Source organism: Mastigoproctus giganteus, chromosome 14 (assembly GCF_048544385.1).
Source record: "Mastigoproctus giganteus isolate SK-2022 chromosome 14, ASM4854438v1, whole genome shotgun sequence".
Taxonomy (NCBI): domain Eukaryota; kingdom Metazoa; phylum Arthropoda; class Arachnida; order Uropygi; family Thelyphonidae; genus Mastigoproctus; species Mastigoproctus giganteus.
In genome coordinates, this window is record NC_143588.1 from 13,845,186 (window position 1) to 13,868,427 (window position 23,242).

A 23,242-nucleotide genomic window follows, 5' to 3' on the forward strand; every position below is an offset into this window, starting at 1 on the left:
CAAAAAAATACTCAACTGTCAGACTCTGTAGGAATAGTGAGGCATACAATGGTTCTGTTGTCTAATATTTCAACACTAGGTTGCAGATTGTAACTGAGACCATGCCCACAATTATCACTGTCTTTGTGGTTGGAGACTCTCCACATAACTGTGTTAAGTACCAACATTAATCGTATACATCTTGTTATGGAGGGCGTTATTTTACATCATGATGAGAGATGGCAGGTTAACAATATGGCCAGAGTAAGCCACTCCATTCCTGCAGTCTGACATTTGAATATTTCATTGTTCCCCTTCCCTCTTACTCTTTTTTTCGCTGCACACAATCCACACATGTTAATGCATGTGCAAAGCTATACCTCTGAATAATATATGGTCTTGTTATTGTGTATCCTGTTTAAGTTGATAAATGGCTCATCACCTTGAAAGGTTCTTCGTGTTTATTTTATTGCTTTTATTTTCATGCATATTTTATTGCATTTATTCACTTTATATTAATAGTTTTTCTTTTATTATTTATTGGCTGTATATAATTTTGGTTTTAATTTGTACAAAGTGTATTTATTTTATATTTTATTTTATCCATTAGCATCCATGTACTTAATTTATTTTTAATTAACTTTACTTATTTTGACTGTGTATTATGACTATTCCTGGCGCTCAAGGCCTCTTTTCTAATACATCATATTTATTTGGCATTTTATACAGAAGGACACTGAAAATCAAATTTAGCTTTGTACAGACACAAAATCTAATGCAGAGCATAAGTAATTTTATGCAACATGCAAACCGATGGCAAATTTGTTAACTAGAGATGAAGAATAATATTTATATCAACAAAATTCAAAAATTGTTTAAAGCTTTCTAAATTTAATGGTGAAGCTATAGGTTTACTGTTTTTCAGTGAAAAATACAAAGAAAAACTAGGTTAAGATGGTGAGCAGGAAGGTAAAAAAAAAAAAAAAAAAAAAGAAACCAGAAACATGGCTAAAAATTCAATAACACAATTTATACTTCCCATGAAAATTAATGAACCACCACAAGTCATACATCATGGCTGGATCTCACCTTGCTTGTTCCATTATATTTATATAGCACTGTTCCATTATACATATATCCTGGTGGAAAAACTGTACATTTCTAAGATCCCCATGTAATTGGGGGGGAAAAATCCACATATAAACGTGAAAACTGCTTTTTAAGATATATATGGCAACCTGAATTTTTATAGTTATGCAACAGTTCTACCAATAGCTGTTTCTCTCTCTTTTTATTATTCCATAAAAACCCATGAATTCACGATTTAAAGGATTTAATTTGAACCACAAATTAGAAACCTATTTTGTGGTTCAAATTAATGGTAATTTTGGCCATTAAGAGAATTATTTCAACATGAAAAAACTTATTATGATAATTAGTAAAACAGATTACTCATAACTAAATCATCCTCTCCAATATTCTCTCTATCCCCACATTTCATCTATGTTCAATAGGCAATGCATATTTTCAAACATTCAGTGTAAAAAAAACCCACAAATCTCACATAGAGATGATTAATCCTTGTGAAATTTGTTTATTATTATAATTATTAGCCATAAGGTGCAAGGAAGCCTGATGCTTATGCTGCACCAAACAAAAAAAATTTCTGAATTACCCTGAGAGAGAGAGAGAGAGAGAGAGAGAGAGAGAGAGAGAGAGAGAGAGAGAGAGAGAGAGAGAGAGAGAGAGAGAACAAGAGTCAGAAGTAGAAGGGAATCACCAAGAAAGAGAAGAATGATAATAATATCCAGCTCAAGACCCGTGTGCCAAGCCCCTGGTTTTCTGCAAACTCCTCAAGTTAAATTATATAAGCACAAATACTATCAACATTTCAGAGTTTCTTTGGACTCCCTTATGAAGACAAAGAAAAGGAGGAAATAAATAAAAAGAAAGGGTTAATTATCATTAGTTATTTCTAAACCAAATGTAGCAATGAAAGCAACAAATGTTTCAAATTTTCAAGGATCCAAAAATTATATCTAGGTATTAGTCATGTGAAGGTAAGGAAATGGGGGGGGGGGTTTCGTATAAAGTTTTAGAAAGGTTTTCAATCTTTTCCAAGTAACAGTTTTTTTTTGTTTTTTTGGTAGTTGTTGGCGCATCGGCTTCTGTGGCCATAATACACCTCCAAATTTTTTGCAGTACTTTGATCCAAGCCCGAGGTGGGATTCGAACCCGCGACCTTTGGGTTGCCAGGCAGGCACTTTACCCACCCGGCTAGCCCGGTCGGCCCAAGTAACAGTACACTTGGTAATAGAAAATTAAACATATCTAGATTATGTTCTATTTATTCACTTTAAATACAAAAGAAACATGTCTAGAAACAAAATAATTAAAATTAATTACACCACAAGAATTTGCTTTTAGTACAAATACATCGAGTATCTTTCTTCTTAGTTTACAAAGTCAATCAAAATATTGAAAGGTAGGCAAGTGCAAAAGACTTGGGCAATGCTTGCAGAACAATGGTTGAAAAATATTGGAAAAATATATAAATATAAAAACTTGGCTTACTTCAAACTGTGTGTGTGTGGTATGGTTGTTTATTGGCGCATTAGTTGCTATGGCTATAGTGTGCCTATTCGTAGGAATATCAGAAAATAATTAAGAATGAAGCAGTTCAATTTCATTTCAGTTCTGAAACCTATTCATAAAAGATCATACACTCCAATTTGTTTCAAAAAGCAGAAAAGTTCCTTAATATTTGCCTCCTCTCCAATGATATGATGTAATGTCAATGGTTCTCGAAGATTAGCCAGATTCTGAAGTACTGAAGTACAATGTGGACAGTCAATCAAAATATGTTTGACTGTTAGATGTTCTGAGCAGTGTGAACACTGAGGAGGATCATCGCCTACGAGTAGATGGAGGTGAGTCAGATGGGTATGCCCTATTCTAATCTGTGCGAGTACCACTTCTTCTTGCCGAACTGTCTGAATGCATGAGTGCCATAATTTTGGGTCCTGTTTCAACTGGAAAAGTTTGTTATTTGATTCTTTATGCCATAGCTCTGTCCACTGTGCATGGTATGCTGTTTGAATTATGATATAATCAGAAGCTGGAATGAAGACAGAGGTTAAGTCTAAGGTTGATGGATTTTTAGCAGATATATCAACCAGTTCATTTCCTTTTATGGCTGAATGTGCTGGAATCCAGCAAAACTTCACTAGTTGTTGACGATGATCAATTTGCAATAGTAAACTCCTGATTTTCATTAAAATATGGTGCTTCTTTTGAGAGGGATTCTGCATTGCTCTAATTGAGCTGAGAGAGTCAAGTGTAAACTATATATTTTGCAGATGGGTGTAGAGTCAAATTGCATTGCATACTCAGGTGGAAGAGAGGCTGATATGATAGCAGAGTGAAACACTGCTGCTGCTCCAACAGTCGAAAGAGATTTGGAACCATCCGTATATATTGGTAAGAATTTAGCATAGCTTTGAATATGGCTAGCATGGAGTTGCACATTCAGTTTTGGTAGGCGATTCTTTCCCCATCGCAGAAAATAAGTATCACAGGTCAGTTGAGGAAACGGGGTCCATGGTGGATGAGAGTAATTCTTTGTCTGTTGCCTATTGCGGAGAGGAATATTCCAGTTCTGTGATATTTTAAGGAGCCGTAAGCCAGCTGGTTGGATTTTACTTGGTTTATTAAAAGTGGTTGATTAAAAAGGTATGGCTGAATAGGATGGAAAGAGCAAGTCTGTATTTTGGCTGCATATTTAAGCAACAGCATTTTTCTGCGGAAATGCAGAGGGGGCTCATGAGCTTCAATGTATACACTATGAGTTAGAGATGTCCTATACGCACCAATTGCAATCCGCAGTGCATTATGTTGAATAGGATCTAGCCAGCGTAGTAGTACACTCCTTCAGGCAGAATCATAAACTGGAGCACCATAATCTAAACGGGATCTAGTCAATGCTCTATATAAGAGCAGCAAAGTCATACAATCTGCTCCCCAAGACGGGGCAGATAAAGCTCTTAGCATGTTGATCTTTTTGAGACAGGTAGTACGTAATAATTTAATATGCTCAAAGAAGTTCAGCTTACTGTCCAGGATTAGTGACGCCTCCATAGCCAGGTGGGCAGGAGCAGCAGTGCGTAGCACAAGCTTCTTGATTAGACCGGGGTTCGAGCCCGTGACCACCAAATATGGAGGATGCGGAAAGGTCAGGGAATGACCACCGCATATCCCTGGAGCAATATGGCCTTAGTTGCTAATGCTCCTAAAAACCACATAACAAACAAACCAGGATTAGTCCCAAGAATCTGATATTGCTGGCAATTGGAATGGTGGAATTTGATATCTGAAGTTCAGCATCTGTATGCAGTTTGCGTTGATTGCAAAAGTGGATCGCAACTGTTTTCTGTTGGGAAAGACGATATCCATGGAGCTCAGCCCATTTTTGTACTTTATTGAGAGACATCTGTAATTGCCTTTCGATAGATCTCATATTCTGAGAATGGCAAGAAAGAGAGAGAGAGATCGTCAGCGTAAAGGTACGCCCCTACAGTATTTGGGAGTTCTTTTGTGATGGAATCAATTCTGAGGGCAAACAGGGTTACACTCAAAACTGACTCTTGTGATACTCCTTCTTCCTGCAAGAACGTAGTAGAAAGGGAATTTTGATATTGGACCTGGAAAGATTGGCTCTTGAGGAAGTTCCTAATAAATACAGGAAGGTTGCCACGTAGACCATGATTATGGAGGTCACGAAGAATGCCATAATGCCAGGTAGTATCGAATGCCTTCTCTATATCTATGGAGACCATAACTAGGTGTTCATTTTTAACAAAGGCATTGCGAATTTCAGATTCAGCCTTGATCATCAGATCAAAGGAGGGCCTATTTTGGCAAAAGCCATGCTGACTATTACTTAGTAGATGTTTGCTTTCAATGATCCAAACGAGTCGACTGTGGATCATTTTTTCAAGGATTTTACCAAAGCAACTGGACAGAGATATTGGTCTGTAACTATTAGGATTGGAGGGATCTTTTCCAGGTTTCAAAAAGGTCAGAACTGTAGCATGGTGCCAAGAAGTGGGATAAACATTTCCCAGGAAGATTCGGTTAAAGAAGGCTAGCAGCATTTGTAAGTTTTTCTCATCAAGGTGCTGTAACATAACATAATATATCCCATCTGGCCCAGTGGGGCACTGTTGCGTGTTGTTCTGATGGCTTATAAAAGTTCACAGTATTGGAGCAGCTGGTTATATGGACGTAACAGAGGTTTGAAAGTTGATGTGTCTCTGTTCTGTGGTGGTCTTAGTTTTCTGAAATTCTGGAGTGTAGGTGGAAGCAGCTGAGACATGAGCAAAAGTTCTGCCTAAGGCATTTGCTATATCCAGAGAAGCAGAGACATCTAGACCAATGCAGGAAAGAATTGGGGAAGGAACAGTTGGAAACTTCCTGGAAAGCTGACTAATTTTCTTCCATATTAATCGTGGGTTCGTGTTTCTATTGATAGTTGATGCAAACCGAGTCCAAGAATCTTTCTTGGCTTCACTTTGAATGAGACGCACTTTTGCCTTTAGTTTCTTGTAGCAAGATAGTTAGCAAGATTAACTGTAGTTGGAGTTCGACGTAATAAATTCCATGCTTTATTTTTTTTTTTCTTCGCTTTTGTGCATCCCTCATTCCACCAACAGTTGAAATCGCGTCAAGTCTTGGAATCTGATAATGGAATTGAGCTTTTAGCTGCAAATAAAAGGTAGGAAGTGATATAATCGGTAACTTCATCTATGGGATGTAGTTGTATAATTTTTTTGTCCAGTGTGATTGCTGACTGAAATTTTTCCCAATTAGCTTTAGAGAATTATAAAGCGTTTAGGGTGTAGCCCTCCATTTCCTGCAGGGTTGGTCTAATGGTGGTTGTATAGTCATCAGATTACAAACAATTGGAAAATGATTGCTGCCCATGGGATTATCCAGAGCAGACCATTGCATGACTGAAGACAGTATCGGGGAGCAAATCGATAGGTCAATGGCAGAAGTCTGTCCACTAGGTAACTGTATATGGGCGTGCAAGCTACTATTAAGAAGAGTGAGGTTTTGTTTTTCCAGTAAAGTTTCAACCAGTCGGCCGCGTCTGTCTAATTTAGATGATCCCCATAAAGGGTGGTGGCCATTGAAATCCCCTAGCAGGCAGATAGGGGAAGGTAGCTGTATTAAGTTCTTCAAGGTCATTATAAGAGTAAGTATGATTTTGTAGAAGATAAATTGAGGCTAGTGTTAAAGCAGCCTGAGTAATCAGACGCACAGCGACAGCTTCAATTTGGGTATGGAGAGTGATTTACCTAGCTGGAATCTTTGAGCTAATTAAAATAGCTACACCACCACGAGCAGAATCGGATGTATTCTGATCTTGTCTATAGATTGAGTAGTTTTTTTATGGAAATGGAAATTTGAACAGTTCAATAGGTTTCTTGCAGGCAGAAACCAACTGGAGAGTAGTGGTTAATTAAATATTGAATGTCGTCAATGTTGCCATGAAAGCCTCTGCAATTCCATTGCAAGATGTTAGGCATTACTTGAATTTAGAAGAAGAAGCTGTACCTGACGTGGCTGTCTTATGGCATTCAGGCTTTGGTTTGTCTCTTTTTGAAAAGGTAGGATGACCGGTGTCCATATCCCCCTTCTTCTTCTACAAATATTTCCAGAATTGGATCTTCTTGTTTGGATGGGTACTCTGAATCCACTGATGATGTATCCTGAATAATAATCTTTTTTTGAAGGAGGACTATGATTATTTGAAGTAGTAGCAATCACTATGAGAGGAGGAGATTTCGCTGGTATCATAAGAGGCATATTGCTTGCTTGGTCTGAGTGCTTAGGGGGATTGGAATGTTGCCGAGAAAGGTCAGTCCGAGCCCAGTCGGAGATTGATCTGTTTGATGGAATGGTAACGTCAGTTTGAGTTGCTATTGTTTGATATTTTTTTGCAATATTGGCATACAAGGTTTAGGGACAGTGGGTACAATTAATTTTTTTGCTTCCTGATAACTAACTTTATTTTCAACTTTATATTTCACAATTTTATTCTCTGTTTTCCATCTCTCACATGTCTTAGAGTAGGCAGGATGGTTGCCTTTGCAGTTGGGACAGATCATTTTTCTTTCACCGAACAATCACTTTGAATATGATCGGAGAATCCACAATTGGGACAAACTGGGTTGCCTCTGCATGTCGTTTGAGAGTGGCCATACTTTTGGCATTTATAACATCTCAACAGATTGGGTATGAAAGGACGAGTGCAGCAAAGTAGATATCCTGCTTTTACTGATGTGGGCAGATTTGGACTGTTAAAGGTGAGAATGATATTTCTGGCAGGTATGAGTATATTGTCTCTTTTGACCATAATTCTTTTTACAGCAATTACATTTTGTTCTTGAAGCTCTTCTTTAATTTCTTTCTCCATCACATTCATCAGGTCCCAACTAGATATTACATTCGCTGGAATACCAGCAAAATTTGTAATTTTTAGCAGTGTTTCAGAATGCCTGTGGTTTAGAGTTTCAACAAGTAAGTCCCCTGATTGCAGTCTCTTAACCGTCTTGGGAGACCCTGCAATACTTTCCAGGTGTTTTTGGATTAGAAAAGGGGATAGCTTACTGAGAGGCTGTTCTGATAGTGAGTGCATTGTTAAGAATGCTGGTAAGTCTGTCACCGAGGGATTGGTGTTCATCCTCTTTGCTTGTGACGAATCATGTTCGGTATCTGGCCGACAGCTTGTTGGCTCTATAGATGGAAACATATTTTGTTCCATATTGGCTCCTTTTAGCCCCTGGCAGATGAACTTTTCTGCCAAGGTTACCGGCCCCGCCATGGGGAGGCAGGAGCAGTGCCTGAAGTGACCAAGCGAAACTACTAGGAGTTAGTCTATTAAATATGAAAAATAAAAGAAAGGTTACTTTCCTTCCTTGCTCTCGATCAGTACTTTTGATAAAAGAGCTGCTATTAACTAAAAGCATTTATTAAGGAGAAGAACGTAAAAGAGAACTAGAATTCACTTTTGAAAATTTTGAAAACTGCAGTGAAAGCACAGGGAAATTGCTCAGTCACATTCGCTTGGCACCTGGGGGCCTACTTAAAAGCGTTATCCCTGCCTGACACTCTGTTAAGTAACTAATAACTTTATAATTAAGGTTGCAAGTTAATGTATTTTTCGGGAAGGCCTACCACATTTCAAATTTCAGGCAGGGAATTGAGGTGGGAGGAGAAGCAGCTTCCCCAAGCATGGATTTGGAGAGGGTAAGGTAGGCATGGTGAGGTTATCTGACATGGGGCCATACTTGCTCTTGATACCCTGGATACAGGTGAGTTAATACAGTAATACCCCGACTTATGCGGTTCTTGATTTTTTCGTTTGGCAACGCTGCCGCCCACTATCTTCAAGGTCGTTTTTCATATGTTATCGATATATGGTGCGACGGCGGAGAATGAGAGCGAAAGATGAACAAAATTCAACTTTGCTGCTTTTATGTTTTTTATATCAGTGAAGGGGAAACACATTTCACCAAAAGGGCTCAATTGTAAAGGCTTAAAAATTTTAGAAAACATAGACTCCAACGAAGAACGCGTTATAGCTACAAAGCAAGGAATAAAAAAATTATTAGCTTGCTACGAAGAAATTCTGCGTGAAAAAAAGAACGCGCTGTGTCGTCAGACGAATTTGTTAGATTTTATGAAGCCATCGACATCGAAATAACTTTTTAACGTAAGTCATTTGTTTTTTTAATACATATTTTGTATTAATATGTATAAAGAACTGCAATTTTATTAATATTTTTCTTCTAAACTAGTGTTTTTGTTAGTCCTTGGTCCCAATTAAGCAAAATTTATATGTATTTATATGCAAAGTTGTACCCCGACTTACGCGAATTTGACTTACGCGATTTTCGTCGGACCCACCTATCGCGTAACTTCAGGGTATTACTTTTAACTTCAGGGTATTAGTTTTTGTCTTTTCACTTGTGAAAAGACAAAAACTCAATTCAATCTAATAAACTGAATTAATTTAACCAAATCCTACATAATTCAAAATAAATCCCTCATTTTTTAATTAATAAAAAAATTAAAATTAAATTTCACCTACTTAACATTTTTTTTACTTCAGTGCATTTGTATCCATTTCCTCATATCTGGTTGAAGTTATGTGCCAATCGTTTTCTGCTTCTGCAAGTCTTAGCATCCGCCTTCTGTTTGTCAAATTTGTTTTCATATTATCTGTTCCTGGATTTCAACAATGATTTTTGCTTGTTTAGACAGTTTCTTCATTGAATAAGTGGAGTCAAACAACATCTGTCCTGGTATAATTTAGTCTAAGGAACTTTCTCAGGGATTATTATTCAATTTCACTGAAGTAGAGATTAAGTATAATCTCTACATGGAGTTTGTGTTACTTTCACATTTCTAACATTGCAATGAAACAAAGATATTGCATTTTTTCCCCTTTCTGAACTGCAGTGTGTTGTAATAATTGTGTCCAGTTTAGAATTAATATAAAAAATTAATTTGAAAATTTGAATATAATTATCAAGAGAACAAGAGCTTTCTAAAGAGGGTATCGTGTCATGTTCCAAAGGTATTGCCAAATTTGGCATCATATCAGCATTGTTTTCACTCTGATTTCCTTTTACTAAATATATGTAAGTGACTGATTACAATATGGTAATTGAGTCATACATCACAAATTTATGACATTATTTCATCATACGCTTCATAGTTGATAACATGTGAGCTCTGGATAAATTCTTTTTTTTTGAAATCTAACAAATGACACAGTTGATCTCATATGGCCTTGGTTAGCTTGTGTTTAGTATTGTGCATCATCCCATTATCCCTCTATCAAACTCTTGTTTAGAACTATTAGCCCCAAAACAAAGAAAGTCGCATAACACAGAACTTTTAGAGTGGGGTATTGAATAATTACAAAGTTCTGGTTGGGGCATTAAATTATATTTGGCATGTACATAATATGTTCATTGTTGCAAAAGGTTGAAAAGCACTGATCTAGGCAGTAAATGTAATTAGAATGATAATTTAAAATATTATTGATAACTAATGTATAATCCATTATAAACTGGCAGGAACAATACTATAAACGAAAAAACAACTAATTTTGAAAAAAAATCAGTTTGGTTTTTACGAACATAAAATAATATTTTATGTTCCTAAAGGAATTTCACAAATGGAAGGTCATGGAGTAATGATTCACTTAATATAAAAATACAATGCACCTTTTCATTCCATAACAAGGATTTCATAAAGTGACCAATGTCCACAACCCATTGGAAAACATGCAATTATCCAAAGCAGAACATTACCAATAAACTTAGAATCATTGTATTTGGTGTTTGCGTGCATTAGAGGTCTGCACAGGCCTACATTTTTTATTTTTACCCGGCTGGCCTGGTAAACCTCTTCCCGATGGCCTGACCCAAGCCTGGATTAGTTTTTCAAATTCATTACCTCCCAAGAACGGATTTTTATCCCACCCCAATTGAAACATTTTATATAAATAAAATCACTAGCATTACTTTAAAGTTTCATAATAAAAAAAAATAAACTTTCAGATTCAAAATTCAATATTAATAATTATCTAAAATTAATATTTTGGATAATTAATAAAAATTAATATAACATAATCAATATTAATTTTATAAAAAAGAAAATGTAATAAATTTTCAATTTACCACATTTAATATAATTCCAAAATGAATATCGATATCCAGCTCTACTAAAATTAAAAAATTAGAACTGACTGTCACTTCTGTCACTACACGAATGATGTGTAAGCATTTCCCTTAACTGCAATTCTAAATTATTGGTCAGTATTGGATATAGCAAAGAAGCGGTTAGAAAGTATTACAGGTGAATGTTCTTAGAATTGAAATTCTAAGAATTTTAATACATATTGTATACTATACACATACAACTAAAAAGGAACCCATTGCTGGGGGACAAATGACTCATATCATGCTCTTGATGTAACGCAATTGCAACTTAATGTCCGCTTAAGGGTAAAGGTTACTTTACTCAGCAAAAATACAGACTGGGTGAATTCCACGAAAGAGTACAAATTTTGGCGAAATTTTGGAGATGTTGGTGAAGTGTGCCTTATTGGGCAATTAAAAGTGTTAATAGACAACTAATACACATTTTCTAAAAAACCTTTAAGAATTTAAATACATAAAAAAAAATATATGCAGGAAATAGGCTAAAAAGTTTGGAAATAACAATTCGTTATGATTATTTGTACCCGAACTGAGCCCGAACAGTTCAGGCACAAATAATCACTGGGGACCTCTACTGTGTATACGTGTATGAGAGAGAGAGGAGAGGAAAGAGAGAGAACAACGATGATGATGGGATTTATTACCTTACCATAATACAGAATTGATGCAGCACAAGATGTTAAAGTCCTTTAGGTTCTCCTACACCAATTTGCTATTTTACACATTGCAAAAAATTACAAATATACTGATCTGCATAGTTCACAATTAAAAACTTCAGAATTCTATGGATCAGTTCAGCATTTCTCATTCGCTCTCATAAAAAGTGCACATGCTTCAAATTAACAGTTACAGAAAAAACTGAAAATGCATCATAATCACAAGAAATCCAATTTAAAGACTTCGAAAATACACTTTGCACTTATGGCATTAATTTTATAAGTGCAAAGGATATTATGCCAATTCTTAGGATATTATCTGTTGGTTTTTTTTGATTTCTGGCTGTACAAGTTGTGTTCTTGGGCTTATTTGCATGACACGCAGGGTGAAAAACTTTGAGTATCTCATGGTAAAAGCCTTACTCCCTGTGTGTGTGTGTGTGAGAGAGAGAGAGAGAGAGAGAGAGAGAGAGAGAGAGAGAGAGAAAGAGAGAGAGAGAAATCACCAAGAAAGAGAAAAATGATGATATCCAGCTCAGGACCCTGGGGTATGAGAACATCCTTGGACTAGAGATGTAAATGTATCTCCAATTCAAAAAGAGGATTGAGGCTGCCATGAATAATTACAGACCAGTTAGTTTAACTTCTATTCTGGGGAAAATAATGGAGTCACTGGTCAAAGAAGCAATGCAGGATCATCTAGACAAGACTGCAGTAATAATTCAGACACAGCATGGGTCTGTTAAGGGAAAGTCTTGACTGACCAATTTGATTGGACACTATGACGTGGTCACAAAGGAGCCTACTGTACAAATTGGAGCAGTATGGCATTAAGGTCAAGTTGCTACAATGGATAAAGGGAAGGTTGAGTGGGAGAAGACAGAGAGTGGTAATCAATGGACACTGCTCTTTGTGGGCTAATGCTACTACTGGAGTCCCCAAGGGTTCGGTGTTGGGCCCATTGTTGTTTTGTATATTTATCAATGATATTGATCAACGTCTATCAGGCTTAATGTCAAAGTTTGCAGTGATACAAAGGTTGGCAGGGTTGTTGTTAATGACAATATGCTACTGCAGAGTTGGGCAGATGGGCTGAGAGGTGGCAACTGAAGTTTAACATTGAGAAATGCCAAGTACTGAATATGGGTAGCAGTAACCCCCAGAGAAATGTACCAACTGTGTGGTAATACACTCAGGGTAGTGGAGAATAAAAACACATGGGGATAATTGTGCAGTCAGATATGAAGTTTTCTGAACAGTGAGGGTTTTTTTTTTTTGATTTGGTAGTTGTTGGCGCATCGGCTTCTGTGGCCATATTGCACCTCCCAAGGTTTTTGCAGTACTTTGATCCAAGCCCGAGGCGGGAATCGAACCCGCGACCTTTGGGTTGCCGGGCAGGTACTTTACCCACTCGGCTAGCCCGGTCGGCTAACAGTGAGGGGAACACTTTTCTGAACAGTGAGGGAAACAAAGGCTTAAGTTCTGCAAATTGCAACATCTGGAGACTAGGTACCTGCGAGGTGATCTGATTAAGGTGTATAAGGCTTTGAATGGTTTGAGCAAGCTCAATGCTCATGAGATTATTTATTGCTCAGGCTATGAACCTCAGTGGGGGCATAAACTGAAACTGAGGAAAGACAGTTGCAGATTAGATTATGTGGAAATTTGCATTTAGCCAGCAGGTGATTGATTGTTGAATTTCGCTAGAAGGGATAAGGAGGTGATTGTCCAATTGTGTAAGGCAATGGTCATACCACACCTTGAGTACTGCATACAGATATGTAGGCCTCATTTTAGGAAGGATGTAGAGCTGCTGGAATGAGGACAGAATTCCAACGAGATTGGTGATGAAAACAAAGGCTTAAAACAAAGGCAAAGGTTCTGCAAATTGCAGCGTATGAGACTAAGCACCTCCAAGGTGATCTATTCTTCCTCTTGCTTAGACTACGAACCTTAGTGGGCATAAACTCAAACTGAGGAAAGACAGTTGTAGAATAGATGTGTGGAAATTTGCATTTAGCCAGCAGATGCTCGTTTGCTGGAACAAACAGAGCTCTGTGAAAGTTAATAGCTTAAATAAATTCATTCCGAACTGGATCAACTGATCCATGTTCAACTGCTGTTCACATGGGAACACCTCAGTTCTCAAGGTTCTCCACCTCAGTTCTCAAGGTTCTCACTTGAGTATTTGCTACAACCACCAAGATCTGCACCAGCGGCGGCTCCAGGCAGGCTTATGCTTGGCACCTTCCACACATGGTTCACTTCCGCATAAGAGTTAGGATTATCTGTTGCAGTAGCAGCGGCCAGGTATGGGCTCGATACTGGAGAGTCATTGAATTTTAGGGCTAGTTGCTAACTGGACAAAATTTTGGAGCGAATGGGCGAAATGGGAAGTTTTTTTTTTTTTTTTTTTGGCTGATGCTATATAAGCTTGCTTTCTTCAATCATATGTCTCTACTAATGCTAGTATAGGAAGAAAAAAAAACATTTTGGCGTGAATACTCTGAATTTATATTCTTGGCATTAGCATTAGTAGAGACATTTGATGCATGCAAGAAAGCAAGCTTATGCAGCATCAGCCCAAAAAAAAAAAAAAAAAAAAAAAAGACCACTCGTTCAAAATACCTGTACAGCTGAGCCTTAAACTTATTTAGGCTATCAACTTCCACGACAAGGGATGGAAGTCTGTTCCACCAACCAACCACCCACTGGCTAAAGGCAAATTTCCGCACATCTATCCTACATCTGTCTTTCCTCAATTTGAATTTATGCCCTCTCAGGTGATTATTCTGAGCGAGAGGAAGAATCCCATCAGCATTGAGCATGCTCAAACCATTCAAGGCTTTGTACACCTCTATCAGATCACCTCGCTGGTGCCTAGTCTCCACACACCGTAATTTGCAAAACTTAAGCCTTTCTTCGTAAGAGCACCCCTTTGTTCCATTCACTAATCTTGTTGCCCTTCTCTGTACTCGTTCCAGCAGCTCTACATCCTTCTTGAAATGAGGCCTGACCATTGCCTTATACAAGGGAATAATTACCTCCTTATCCCTGCCAGAAAAATTCCTACATATCATTGACAATACATCATGAGCTACTCTTGCAGCCCGTCTGCACTGCTCAGAGAACTTCATATCTGCCTGCACAACCACCCCCAGGTCCCTTTCATTCTCTACCACTGTCAATGTAGTACCACAGAGTTGATAGGTTGCTCTGGGGTTGCTGTTTCCCATATGTAGTACTTTACATTTGTCAATGTTAAACTTCATTTGCCACCTCTCGGCCCATCTGCTCAACCTTTCCAGATCCTGTTGCAGCAGCATAGTGTCAGTAGTGTCCTTGACAACCCTGCCTACCTTTGTATCGTCTGCAAACTTCGACATTAAGCTTGATATACCATCATCAATATCATTTATGAATACAGAAAACAATAATGGACCCAACACTGAGCCCTGAGGGACTCCACTAATAACATTAGTCCACGACGAGCAGTGTCCATTGATTACCACTTTCTGTCTTCTCCCCCCTCAGCCACCCCTTTATCCACAGCAGCAATTTGCCTCCAATGTCACACTGCTCCAATTTGTACAGCAGTCTTCCATGTGCAACAGTATCAAAAGCCTTTCTAAGATCCAAGTATATAATATCAAAGTTATTCCCTGCATCCAGTTCCTTTGTGACTGCATCATAGTATCCAATCAAATTGGTCAGGCAAGACTTCCCCTTAACAAAACCATGCTGTGTCTGAGCTATAACTGAGGTCTTGTCTAAATGATCCTTCAATGCTTCTTTAACTAGTGCCTCCATTAATTTTCCTGGAACAGAAGTTAAACTCACAGGTCTATAATTACTTGTGTCAGCCTTTGATCCTCCTTTGTGAATTGGGGTCACATTTGCACATCTCCAGTCTGTTGGTACCTCCCCTGAGTCCAAGGAAGCTCTCATAATTATGGCTAAGGGCCTGCCTACTTCCTTTGCTGCCTCCTTTAATATAACTGGATAGATCCCATCCACCCCAGGTGCCTTTCTTGTATTTATCTTCAACAATTTCTCCTCCACTTTACTCTCAGTTATTACAAGATTCTCTAGCTTACTGCCAGAGTTGACTGCACCTCTGGCATTCCCCTTGCTGAATAACTCCTCATGTGTGAATGTCGATGCAAAATATTCATTTAGTTTGTTAGCTACCTGAGCAGGATCATCAACAGTTGACCCATCAATATCAAGTGGACCAATCTGATTCATCCCCTTCCTTCTAGAGTTTACATAAGTAAAGAACTCTTTGCCGTTTTTCTTTGCATCCCTTGCCAAGGATTTCTCGTAATCTGCCTTCGCCTGCCTAACCTCCTTTGTAACTTGGTTGCATATCTATCATAGGCTTCTGTGTCATGTGTTAATTTGTAAGTATCCCATGCATTTTTCTTCTCTGCCATATGCCTCATTAGTTCATCTGACATCCATTTTGGCCTAAAACTTTGAACAATATTTCTTAGTTGGTATGTAAAGCCTAGTAGCTTCCAAGATAAGTTCTTTGAATGCTTCCCATTTTGAATTTGCTGTTGGTAACATCATCAGGAGCAGCAGTGCGTAGCACACGCTTCTTGATTAGACCGGGGTTCGAGCCCGTCACCACCAAATACGGAGGATGCGGAAAGGTCATTCAGGGAATGACCACCGCATATCCCGGAGCAATATGGCCTTAGTTGCTAATGCTCCTAAAAACCAAATAACAACATAACAACAACATCTCCAGTCCATGGGTACTTCCCGAGTCCAAGGAAGCTCTCATAATTATGGCTAAGGGTTTGCTTACTTCCTTTGCTGCCTCCTTTAATATAACTGGATAGATCCCATCCACCCCAGGTGCCTTTCTTGTGTTTATCTTCAACAATTTCTCCTCCACTTTACTCTCAGTTATTACAAGATTCTCTAGCTTACTGCCAGAGTTGAATACACCTCTGGCATTCCGCTCGCTGAATAACTCCTCATGTGTGAATGTTGATGCAAAATATTCATTTAGTTTGTTAGCTACCTGAGCAGGATCATCAACATTTGACCCATCGATATCAAGTGGACCAATCTGATTCATCCCCTTCCTTCTAGAGTTTACATAAATAAAGAACTCTTTGCTGTTTTTCTTTGCATCCCTTGCCAAAGATTTCTCGTAATCTGCCTTCGCCTGCCTAACCTCCTTTGTAACTTGGTTACAGATCAACTTGTATTTATCATAGGCTTCTGTGTCACGTGTTAATTTGTATGTATCCCATGCATTTTTTCTTCTCTGCCATATGTTGCATTAGTTCATCTGACATCCACTTAGGCCTAAACCTTGAACAATATTTCTTAGTTGGTATGTAAAGCCTAGTAGCTTCTTTTTAGATTGTGCTTCTGCTGCCATCTATCTGACACAGATATGTGATAATAAAACCATTTCAAAAAAGTTATAGATAAATTGAGTTACTTAGATAAAAATAAATACCATTCTCTGCCATCCTTTCCCTCATCTTTTGCTGAAGGTGACTATGACGATCTTCTAGTTGTAGATCTTTAACCCTATTAAAAATATTTCAACACAGTAGCTTAAATCAGAATATGCCACTGTGATGGCAATTACTATTAGTATTATAAACTTTTTCACATAAAATGAAAATATATTAAAAGCCACTCATACTTTTTATTTGATAACTCTCATTAATCTCTGTGTTTACCTTTGTAGTATTAGCAAACTTAGACATCAAACTTTTTATTGAACCATGTCTGAACAAACAGGTTAGTACCTTAACTGAGGTACTGAGTAAGGCTACCTACCTATCATTAGTTCATGAAAAGCAATGACTACATATAGCCATTCTGTCTTATATGAGATTATAAGTGCCAAAAAAGCAGAATTTTGTGCTTGTGGAAACGAATAAGTTTTTTGAAAATTTTTACTATCTTTCTGATTAATTAAAATAATAAATTGTCTTTTACAAATAGATTAAATACTCATAGTCACGTTCGTTCTCTAATTTTTAAATTTAGTTAGTTATTTCGTAAGTATTTGTCTCACTATTGTATCAGAGTTTTGTTGTGATTATCATAACATTTAATGAGTAGTGCAGAGGAACAGTAGGGTTTTAATTGTGATAAATATGTAGCTCGAAGGTTCTAATCACTTGTAGGGCATATATCTTTTTTTTTGTTTTAGCTAAGGAATTTATACTTTTCAGCAAGGATATACAAGTGCAAAGTGCAAAGTGTGTTAAGTGTCTAACGGCACCAGGGGTTCCCCCCATCTCCGCGTTGCTTTCATTGCGAGTGTACCAGTTCACTGGGAAGGCCAGAGATTTAAAAGTGTATGGATCATGTGAGTGTGTTGTGTTATGCACCGTTGTTCTTTTGGCCATTTAGCCGCTGAACCCCAGCTGAGGGCCAACGTTGCCCGCACTTCACCCCGTGGAGGCAGACCAGGTAACCACTAGTTTAAATTTGCACTCTGGCAGGTCCTGCCACCTAGTTTCCTGGGATTTCAGTGGCTAGGACCTTTAAAAAAAAAAAAAAAAAAATTTGCATGGGAATATTGCGCTAGAATTAGAAAAGCCAAAATGGTGGGCGAACAGCGTAATTTAGACATGGTTATATTTGGCATGTGGGGCATTCGCATGCATACAGATAGAGTTGGCTAGGGAGAATGAAGACTGGAGGGATAAATGCAGAAGAATGGGGTCAATAGGGGAGACGACCCCGACCCCAGGTAGAGTCAGTGGGGCATGCCCATACCCCACCAGAAGGAAGAGTGGGGTCGGCAAGGAGGGGAGGAGACAGGAAAGCATCACTTCCCCCCGCCGGGGTAAGGGAGAAGAAAGGGCCGAACAAGGGAGCCGGCTCAGATCACTAACATGGCGTGTATGTAGCAAAGCTGTGGCTTTGTCAGGTCCATGACAGTGTACAGTCCATTAGTTGGTCAGTGTTGGGATAGGATCTCATCCACTGCTGTTCCAATAATCAGGGTGTCAGTGTGGGATGGTGTCACTAAGGGGATATAGGTCTCATCCAGTAAAGTCCTAGTCATTGTTGTCCGTTTCAGTTGTCAGAGTTCCAGTGTCGAGTTTAGGGAAGTTGTGGTAATGCTCGTAGTCTGCTGAACAGTTCGTGCGCAAATTTCGAGAGGGCTCTATAGTACTCCTCCTCTGACAGTACAAGGTGTTCCCGATCCTTCGGGTTGAAACATATTTTTGTTATAAAGTGACATCTTATATCAATCAAAGAGGTGGCATTCATGCATCAGATGTGTCCATGTCTGATTTTCACCGCAGTGGCATAGTGGTGATTCTTTTATTCCGAAGGTCGAAAGTTTGGCATTAAAGGAACCATGTGCCGTTAGAAGGAAGGTGGTGTAGAGCCCCGGTGAGAACCAGGCCGGCTGGTGGGGGTAGACTTGGGTAACGTCTGGGATAAATTTCCGGGTTATGGCGCCTTTAGTTGATTCTGCCCATCGGGACTGCCAGGTTTGCCGGAGATGGTTGATAAGACGTTTTTTCTCTATGTTGCTGTTGTTGGCTGGATCGGTAGTGAAGCCGATGCAGGATACACTTTTACCTCTGGACAGTTGAAAGAGCATGCCGCAGCGGACAATTTCCAGGTCCAGGGGGAGTGATCCTGCCAGGGCTTGCAGCGCATGAGAGCTGACAGTGCAGCATGCTCTTGTGATGGTGAGCAAGATGCTACGCTGTATTGATTCTAATTTCCTTTTGTTCACAGCCGTGGTTGCTTTGTTGTACCAAATCCCTGCAGCGTATGAGACGGCAGGGATGAAAAAAGCCTTGTAAAAGAGAGACAGGGTCCGTTTCCGTAGTCCCCCAATCTTTTCGTGTGACTCTTGCTATGAGGGCTGAGTAGTTCCTGATCTTTCTCTGGAGATAGATGAGATGTGGGGTAAAGGATAAGTTTTTATCCAATACGATTCCGAGGTATTTTAGTTCTGTAGTTAGTTTAATCGTGGTTCCTTCTATTTTGATTTGTGGTGGCCTTCTCGTGTCGAGAGAACCCTTGAGGAGTATTGAGGATGTCTTGGTTGGTGATATTGTTAGGTGGTTCTGTTTCGCCCACGTTTGCAGGGAGTCCATTGCCCAGTTTGCAGTGGCTTCCAGTTGTGCCCGGCTGTCCTCCTCCAGCATCAGGACGAAGTCGTCTGCAAATGCTTGTGCATCTGCCCCATTGAGATTCTGATTGAGGAAGCCGTCCATCACCAGATTCCAAAAGAGTGGCCCCAGGATTGAACCTTGTGGGCACCCCCGGAAGATAGGCCGAGTAAGTTGAGAGTAGGGAGCACATACTGAGATTCTTCTATCAGATAGGTAGGTTTTGATACAGTGGTACAGGTTATTGGGGATATTTGCCTCCCGGAGTCTGCCGAGGACACTTGGCCACCAGAGTGAGTCAAATGCCCCGGCAAAATCGACAGAGATCATTAGGAAGTATTTGCGGTTACAGTTGTTAGCTGCGGTTATTATGCATTCCAAGGCGTTTACAGTGGAGCAGCCTCTACGAAAGCCAAATTGTTTGGGGGATCGTAGCCCTGCTTCTAGGTAGTGGGTTTCTATTCTGTTGTGGAGTAAGTGTTCAAATAGTTTGCTCAGTAACGGTAATAGTGCTATAGGTCTGTACGACTCCGGAAATTCCCGTGATTTTGTTGGGTTCTTCAAGATCAGTCGGATCCGTGCAGATCTCCAGTCGTGAGGAAAATAGCCTGCAGAGAGACAGTGATTGAACAGATTTAGGATAGTTGTTGGGATGTATTCTACGGCCTTTTTTACGATCTCTGGTTCCAGATAGTCTTCACCAGGCATTTTCTTGTTTTGTATTTTGGCAGTCGCCAAGTAGAGGTCTGCTAGTGTGAATGGGTCTTCGCGTTCTACTGGGTTGTAGTTTGCATTTTCTTCGCAGAGACGGAGCTGCTCCAGGGAGTGAGCTGTCGGGAGTTGCCGAAAGGTGGTATTGAGGATATACAGTAAACCCCCGCTATTCGCGGTCGCTGATTTAATATAAAATGAAACCTAAAAAAATGTGAATATTAAAGCGTTGTGAACATTTTAAGCCATAAAAAATATGGGCGTGGCTAAAATTATCTTCCCCGAGCAAAACAGCGCTCAGTGGGTGGGGGGGGAGGGGGTGACAAAATCGTGACCATGGATGTTTCTCGCTAATCCTTGTTCAGTATATGTTATGCGCTTGTCATGGAAGGTTTCGTCGTTTGCTTTTAATTTATATGCTTATAAATTAAATAAATTTATCAATTTATAAATTGATATGCTTACAAAAGTGATAAATCTACCGTTTTGCAGTGTAAAACAGACTTTTTCGAGTGTGTTAACGGAAGAAAGTGACTTTATTGTGGATAAGTTCTTTCTAACCCGTACAAAAATATGGCTACGAATAACAAGGGAAATGTGAAAAGATCAAAGAAGGTGATGACATAGCGAATAAAATTGAGTTATTAGATAAAATTTCTAATGGTGAAAATGTCTCCTCAGTGGCAAAACATTATAAAATCAATGATTCAACGGTACGATCAATCAAGAAATCGGAAGAAAAAATCCGCCATAATGTCCATGAAAACGTGCCAATTGCTTCAAAAATTTGCTCTGTAACTCATGATGTTAAATTAGAAAAAATGGAAAAAGCTTTAAATCTGTGGATAGAAGACCGAATTCAAAATAAAATTCCGTTGAGTTCACTCATCATTCGTGAAAAGGCAAAACTCCTTTATCAACACTTTAACGAAACTTGATAGCACTGGCGGGATAAGTTTTTTAGCTAGCAAAGGCACTGGTTTGAAATTTCTAATAAATATTACATTTAATATTAAACTGTTTCTTATTTTCATTTCGATTTTTCACTATGTACTGTCTGTGTACATAGTCATATTATGAAGGTACATATAATACGTACATAGACAAAATTTTAGACTAGTTTTTCTTATATATTTCATACTTTGGAACGGAACCCCTTTATTACTATGGGAGCCATAACTCAGTATTCGCAGCATTTCTCAGGAATGTAACCCGGCAAATAGCGGGGGTTTACTGTAATTAATTTAACATTGCAATCATTGCAATATAGCGTAATGTATATCTTGAACTCGATAGTGTAAGGTGTAACATACAAACCAAATATAGTGCAATGCATATATCACTGCATTTAGGAATCTATTAGCATAGTATAGTACTGTTAATTAATGAATTAAATTATTAATCTTATTAATTTCATTGTTAATCAATTAAATTGTATTTAAACAGAAATCATGCCCAAGACTAGAGCATCAAAGCAAAGGGCACAAAGTAGAGTGAGTGCTGTGGCTCGGTGGGGAACCGAAGGGTGATTCTCCAATGCATCATAGCCTAAAAAAATTTGCAACTTGTGAAATGTTTGTAGACCTTTCTGGAACAGAACATGATCCAGCCAAAGAAGATGTATATGTGTGTGCTAGGTGCAAAGAGCATGAAGCAATTATCGTATTTTCCGGCTTATAAGATGCACGGGCATACAAGACGCACCCTAGTTTTGGCCACATATTTTGGAAAAAAAAAAAATAAAAAAATAAATATTTCTCCAAAATAATAAAAATAATAAGATTTCAACAAATTTTCCACGAAAAAAAAGATTACTGGTATGTATTGTTGCCATAGATTGTAACCACTGATAATTGTTAAAAATATATTTCAACATATAAATCTTAAGTAAAACTGGTGTGAATTTCAAAGGGAAGTTTTCAGAACTCAGTTTACCGGCACTGCGTCATCGAAAATACATTGCCGATAGTCTTTAGACCTAATCTGACACTGACCATATAAGACGCAGGGTGATTTTCCGAGTATTTCTTTGCGAAAAAAACCGTGTCTTATAAGTCAGAAAATACGGTAAGTGCCAACTCAGCAAAATAAATCGGTGTTCCAAACAGTATACGATCTTCAAGTACAGGTCAACGTTTGCAAAAAAGTCACGAGTTAGGATTGAATTTGAAAGTGTTTGCAGTTCAGTCCAGACTTGATAGGAGGGAGTACATGTTGAGAGCCTTGTCAATCAATTCGGCTCTACAGAAAACATGCAAGGCTCATGGGAATTCTGTGCTTGTTAACAGGAGAGACTGTTTTTACAGGGATGGGAAACACTTGAAAAGAAGAGGTGCAAGAATATTTGCTGATGCTATCAAGGCAGTGATAGGTTGGTTGTAAAACTGCTAGCTTGGGGGGGGATACACAGACTAATATTTTAACTAGAGCTGCAGGCAGAGGCAAAAGTGATTTGTGCATAGCTACTACTGGTATATGTAGCAGCATGGAAAGCATGGTGTCTGGGATTTCAGACCCTGCTGAGGATCATAAAGGAACAAACGAACACATGTTAGGATACTAAGAGTAAGAACACTGCATGTATACTTGCATGTATACTAATGCTAGGAGCATTGTAAATAAATTTGATGAATGTGAAGTACTGATTAAGTTGTTGAATGTAGACATTGCAGGAATAGCAGAGAAAACGCATCACTAACACATAAATGATGATGAATTTGAATGGGGAGTACAATGTTTACAGGAAGGAGAGTCAGGAGAGGAGAGGTGGAAGGTAAGAAGAATATTAAATGTAAGGCAGTTCACCCAGTTGACTTGGGTGAACGAGTGCAGTGTTGAGTCAGTTTGGTGTGATATAAGCACAGAGAAAACAAAATTGAGAGTATGAGAATGTTATAGGTTAATTACTGTGATGAGTATACGAAACAACTATACAGAGAAATGAGTGGGCAAGTAAATCAGATTGTCTTATAAT

At 38.7% G+C, this 23,242-nt stretch overlaps 1 protein-coding gene across 1 annotated transcript in view; it reads right to left on the bottom strand.

The window, feature by feature from the left end:
• The window catches only part of Mical (Molecule interacting with CasL), a 624,164-nt gene that overhangs the window by 65,660 nt on the left and 535,262 nt on the right, over positions 1–23,242 (bottom strand). Inside the window, exon 25 of the mRNA XM_090389022.1 lies at positions 16,917–16,990. Within this exon, the coding sequence (XP_090245148.1) occupies positions 16,917–16,990 (74 nt within the window). The remainder of the gene's footprint in view (positions 1–16,916; positions 16,991–23,242) is intronic.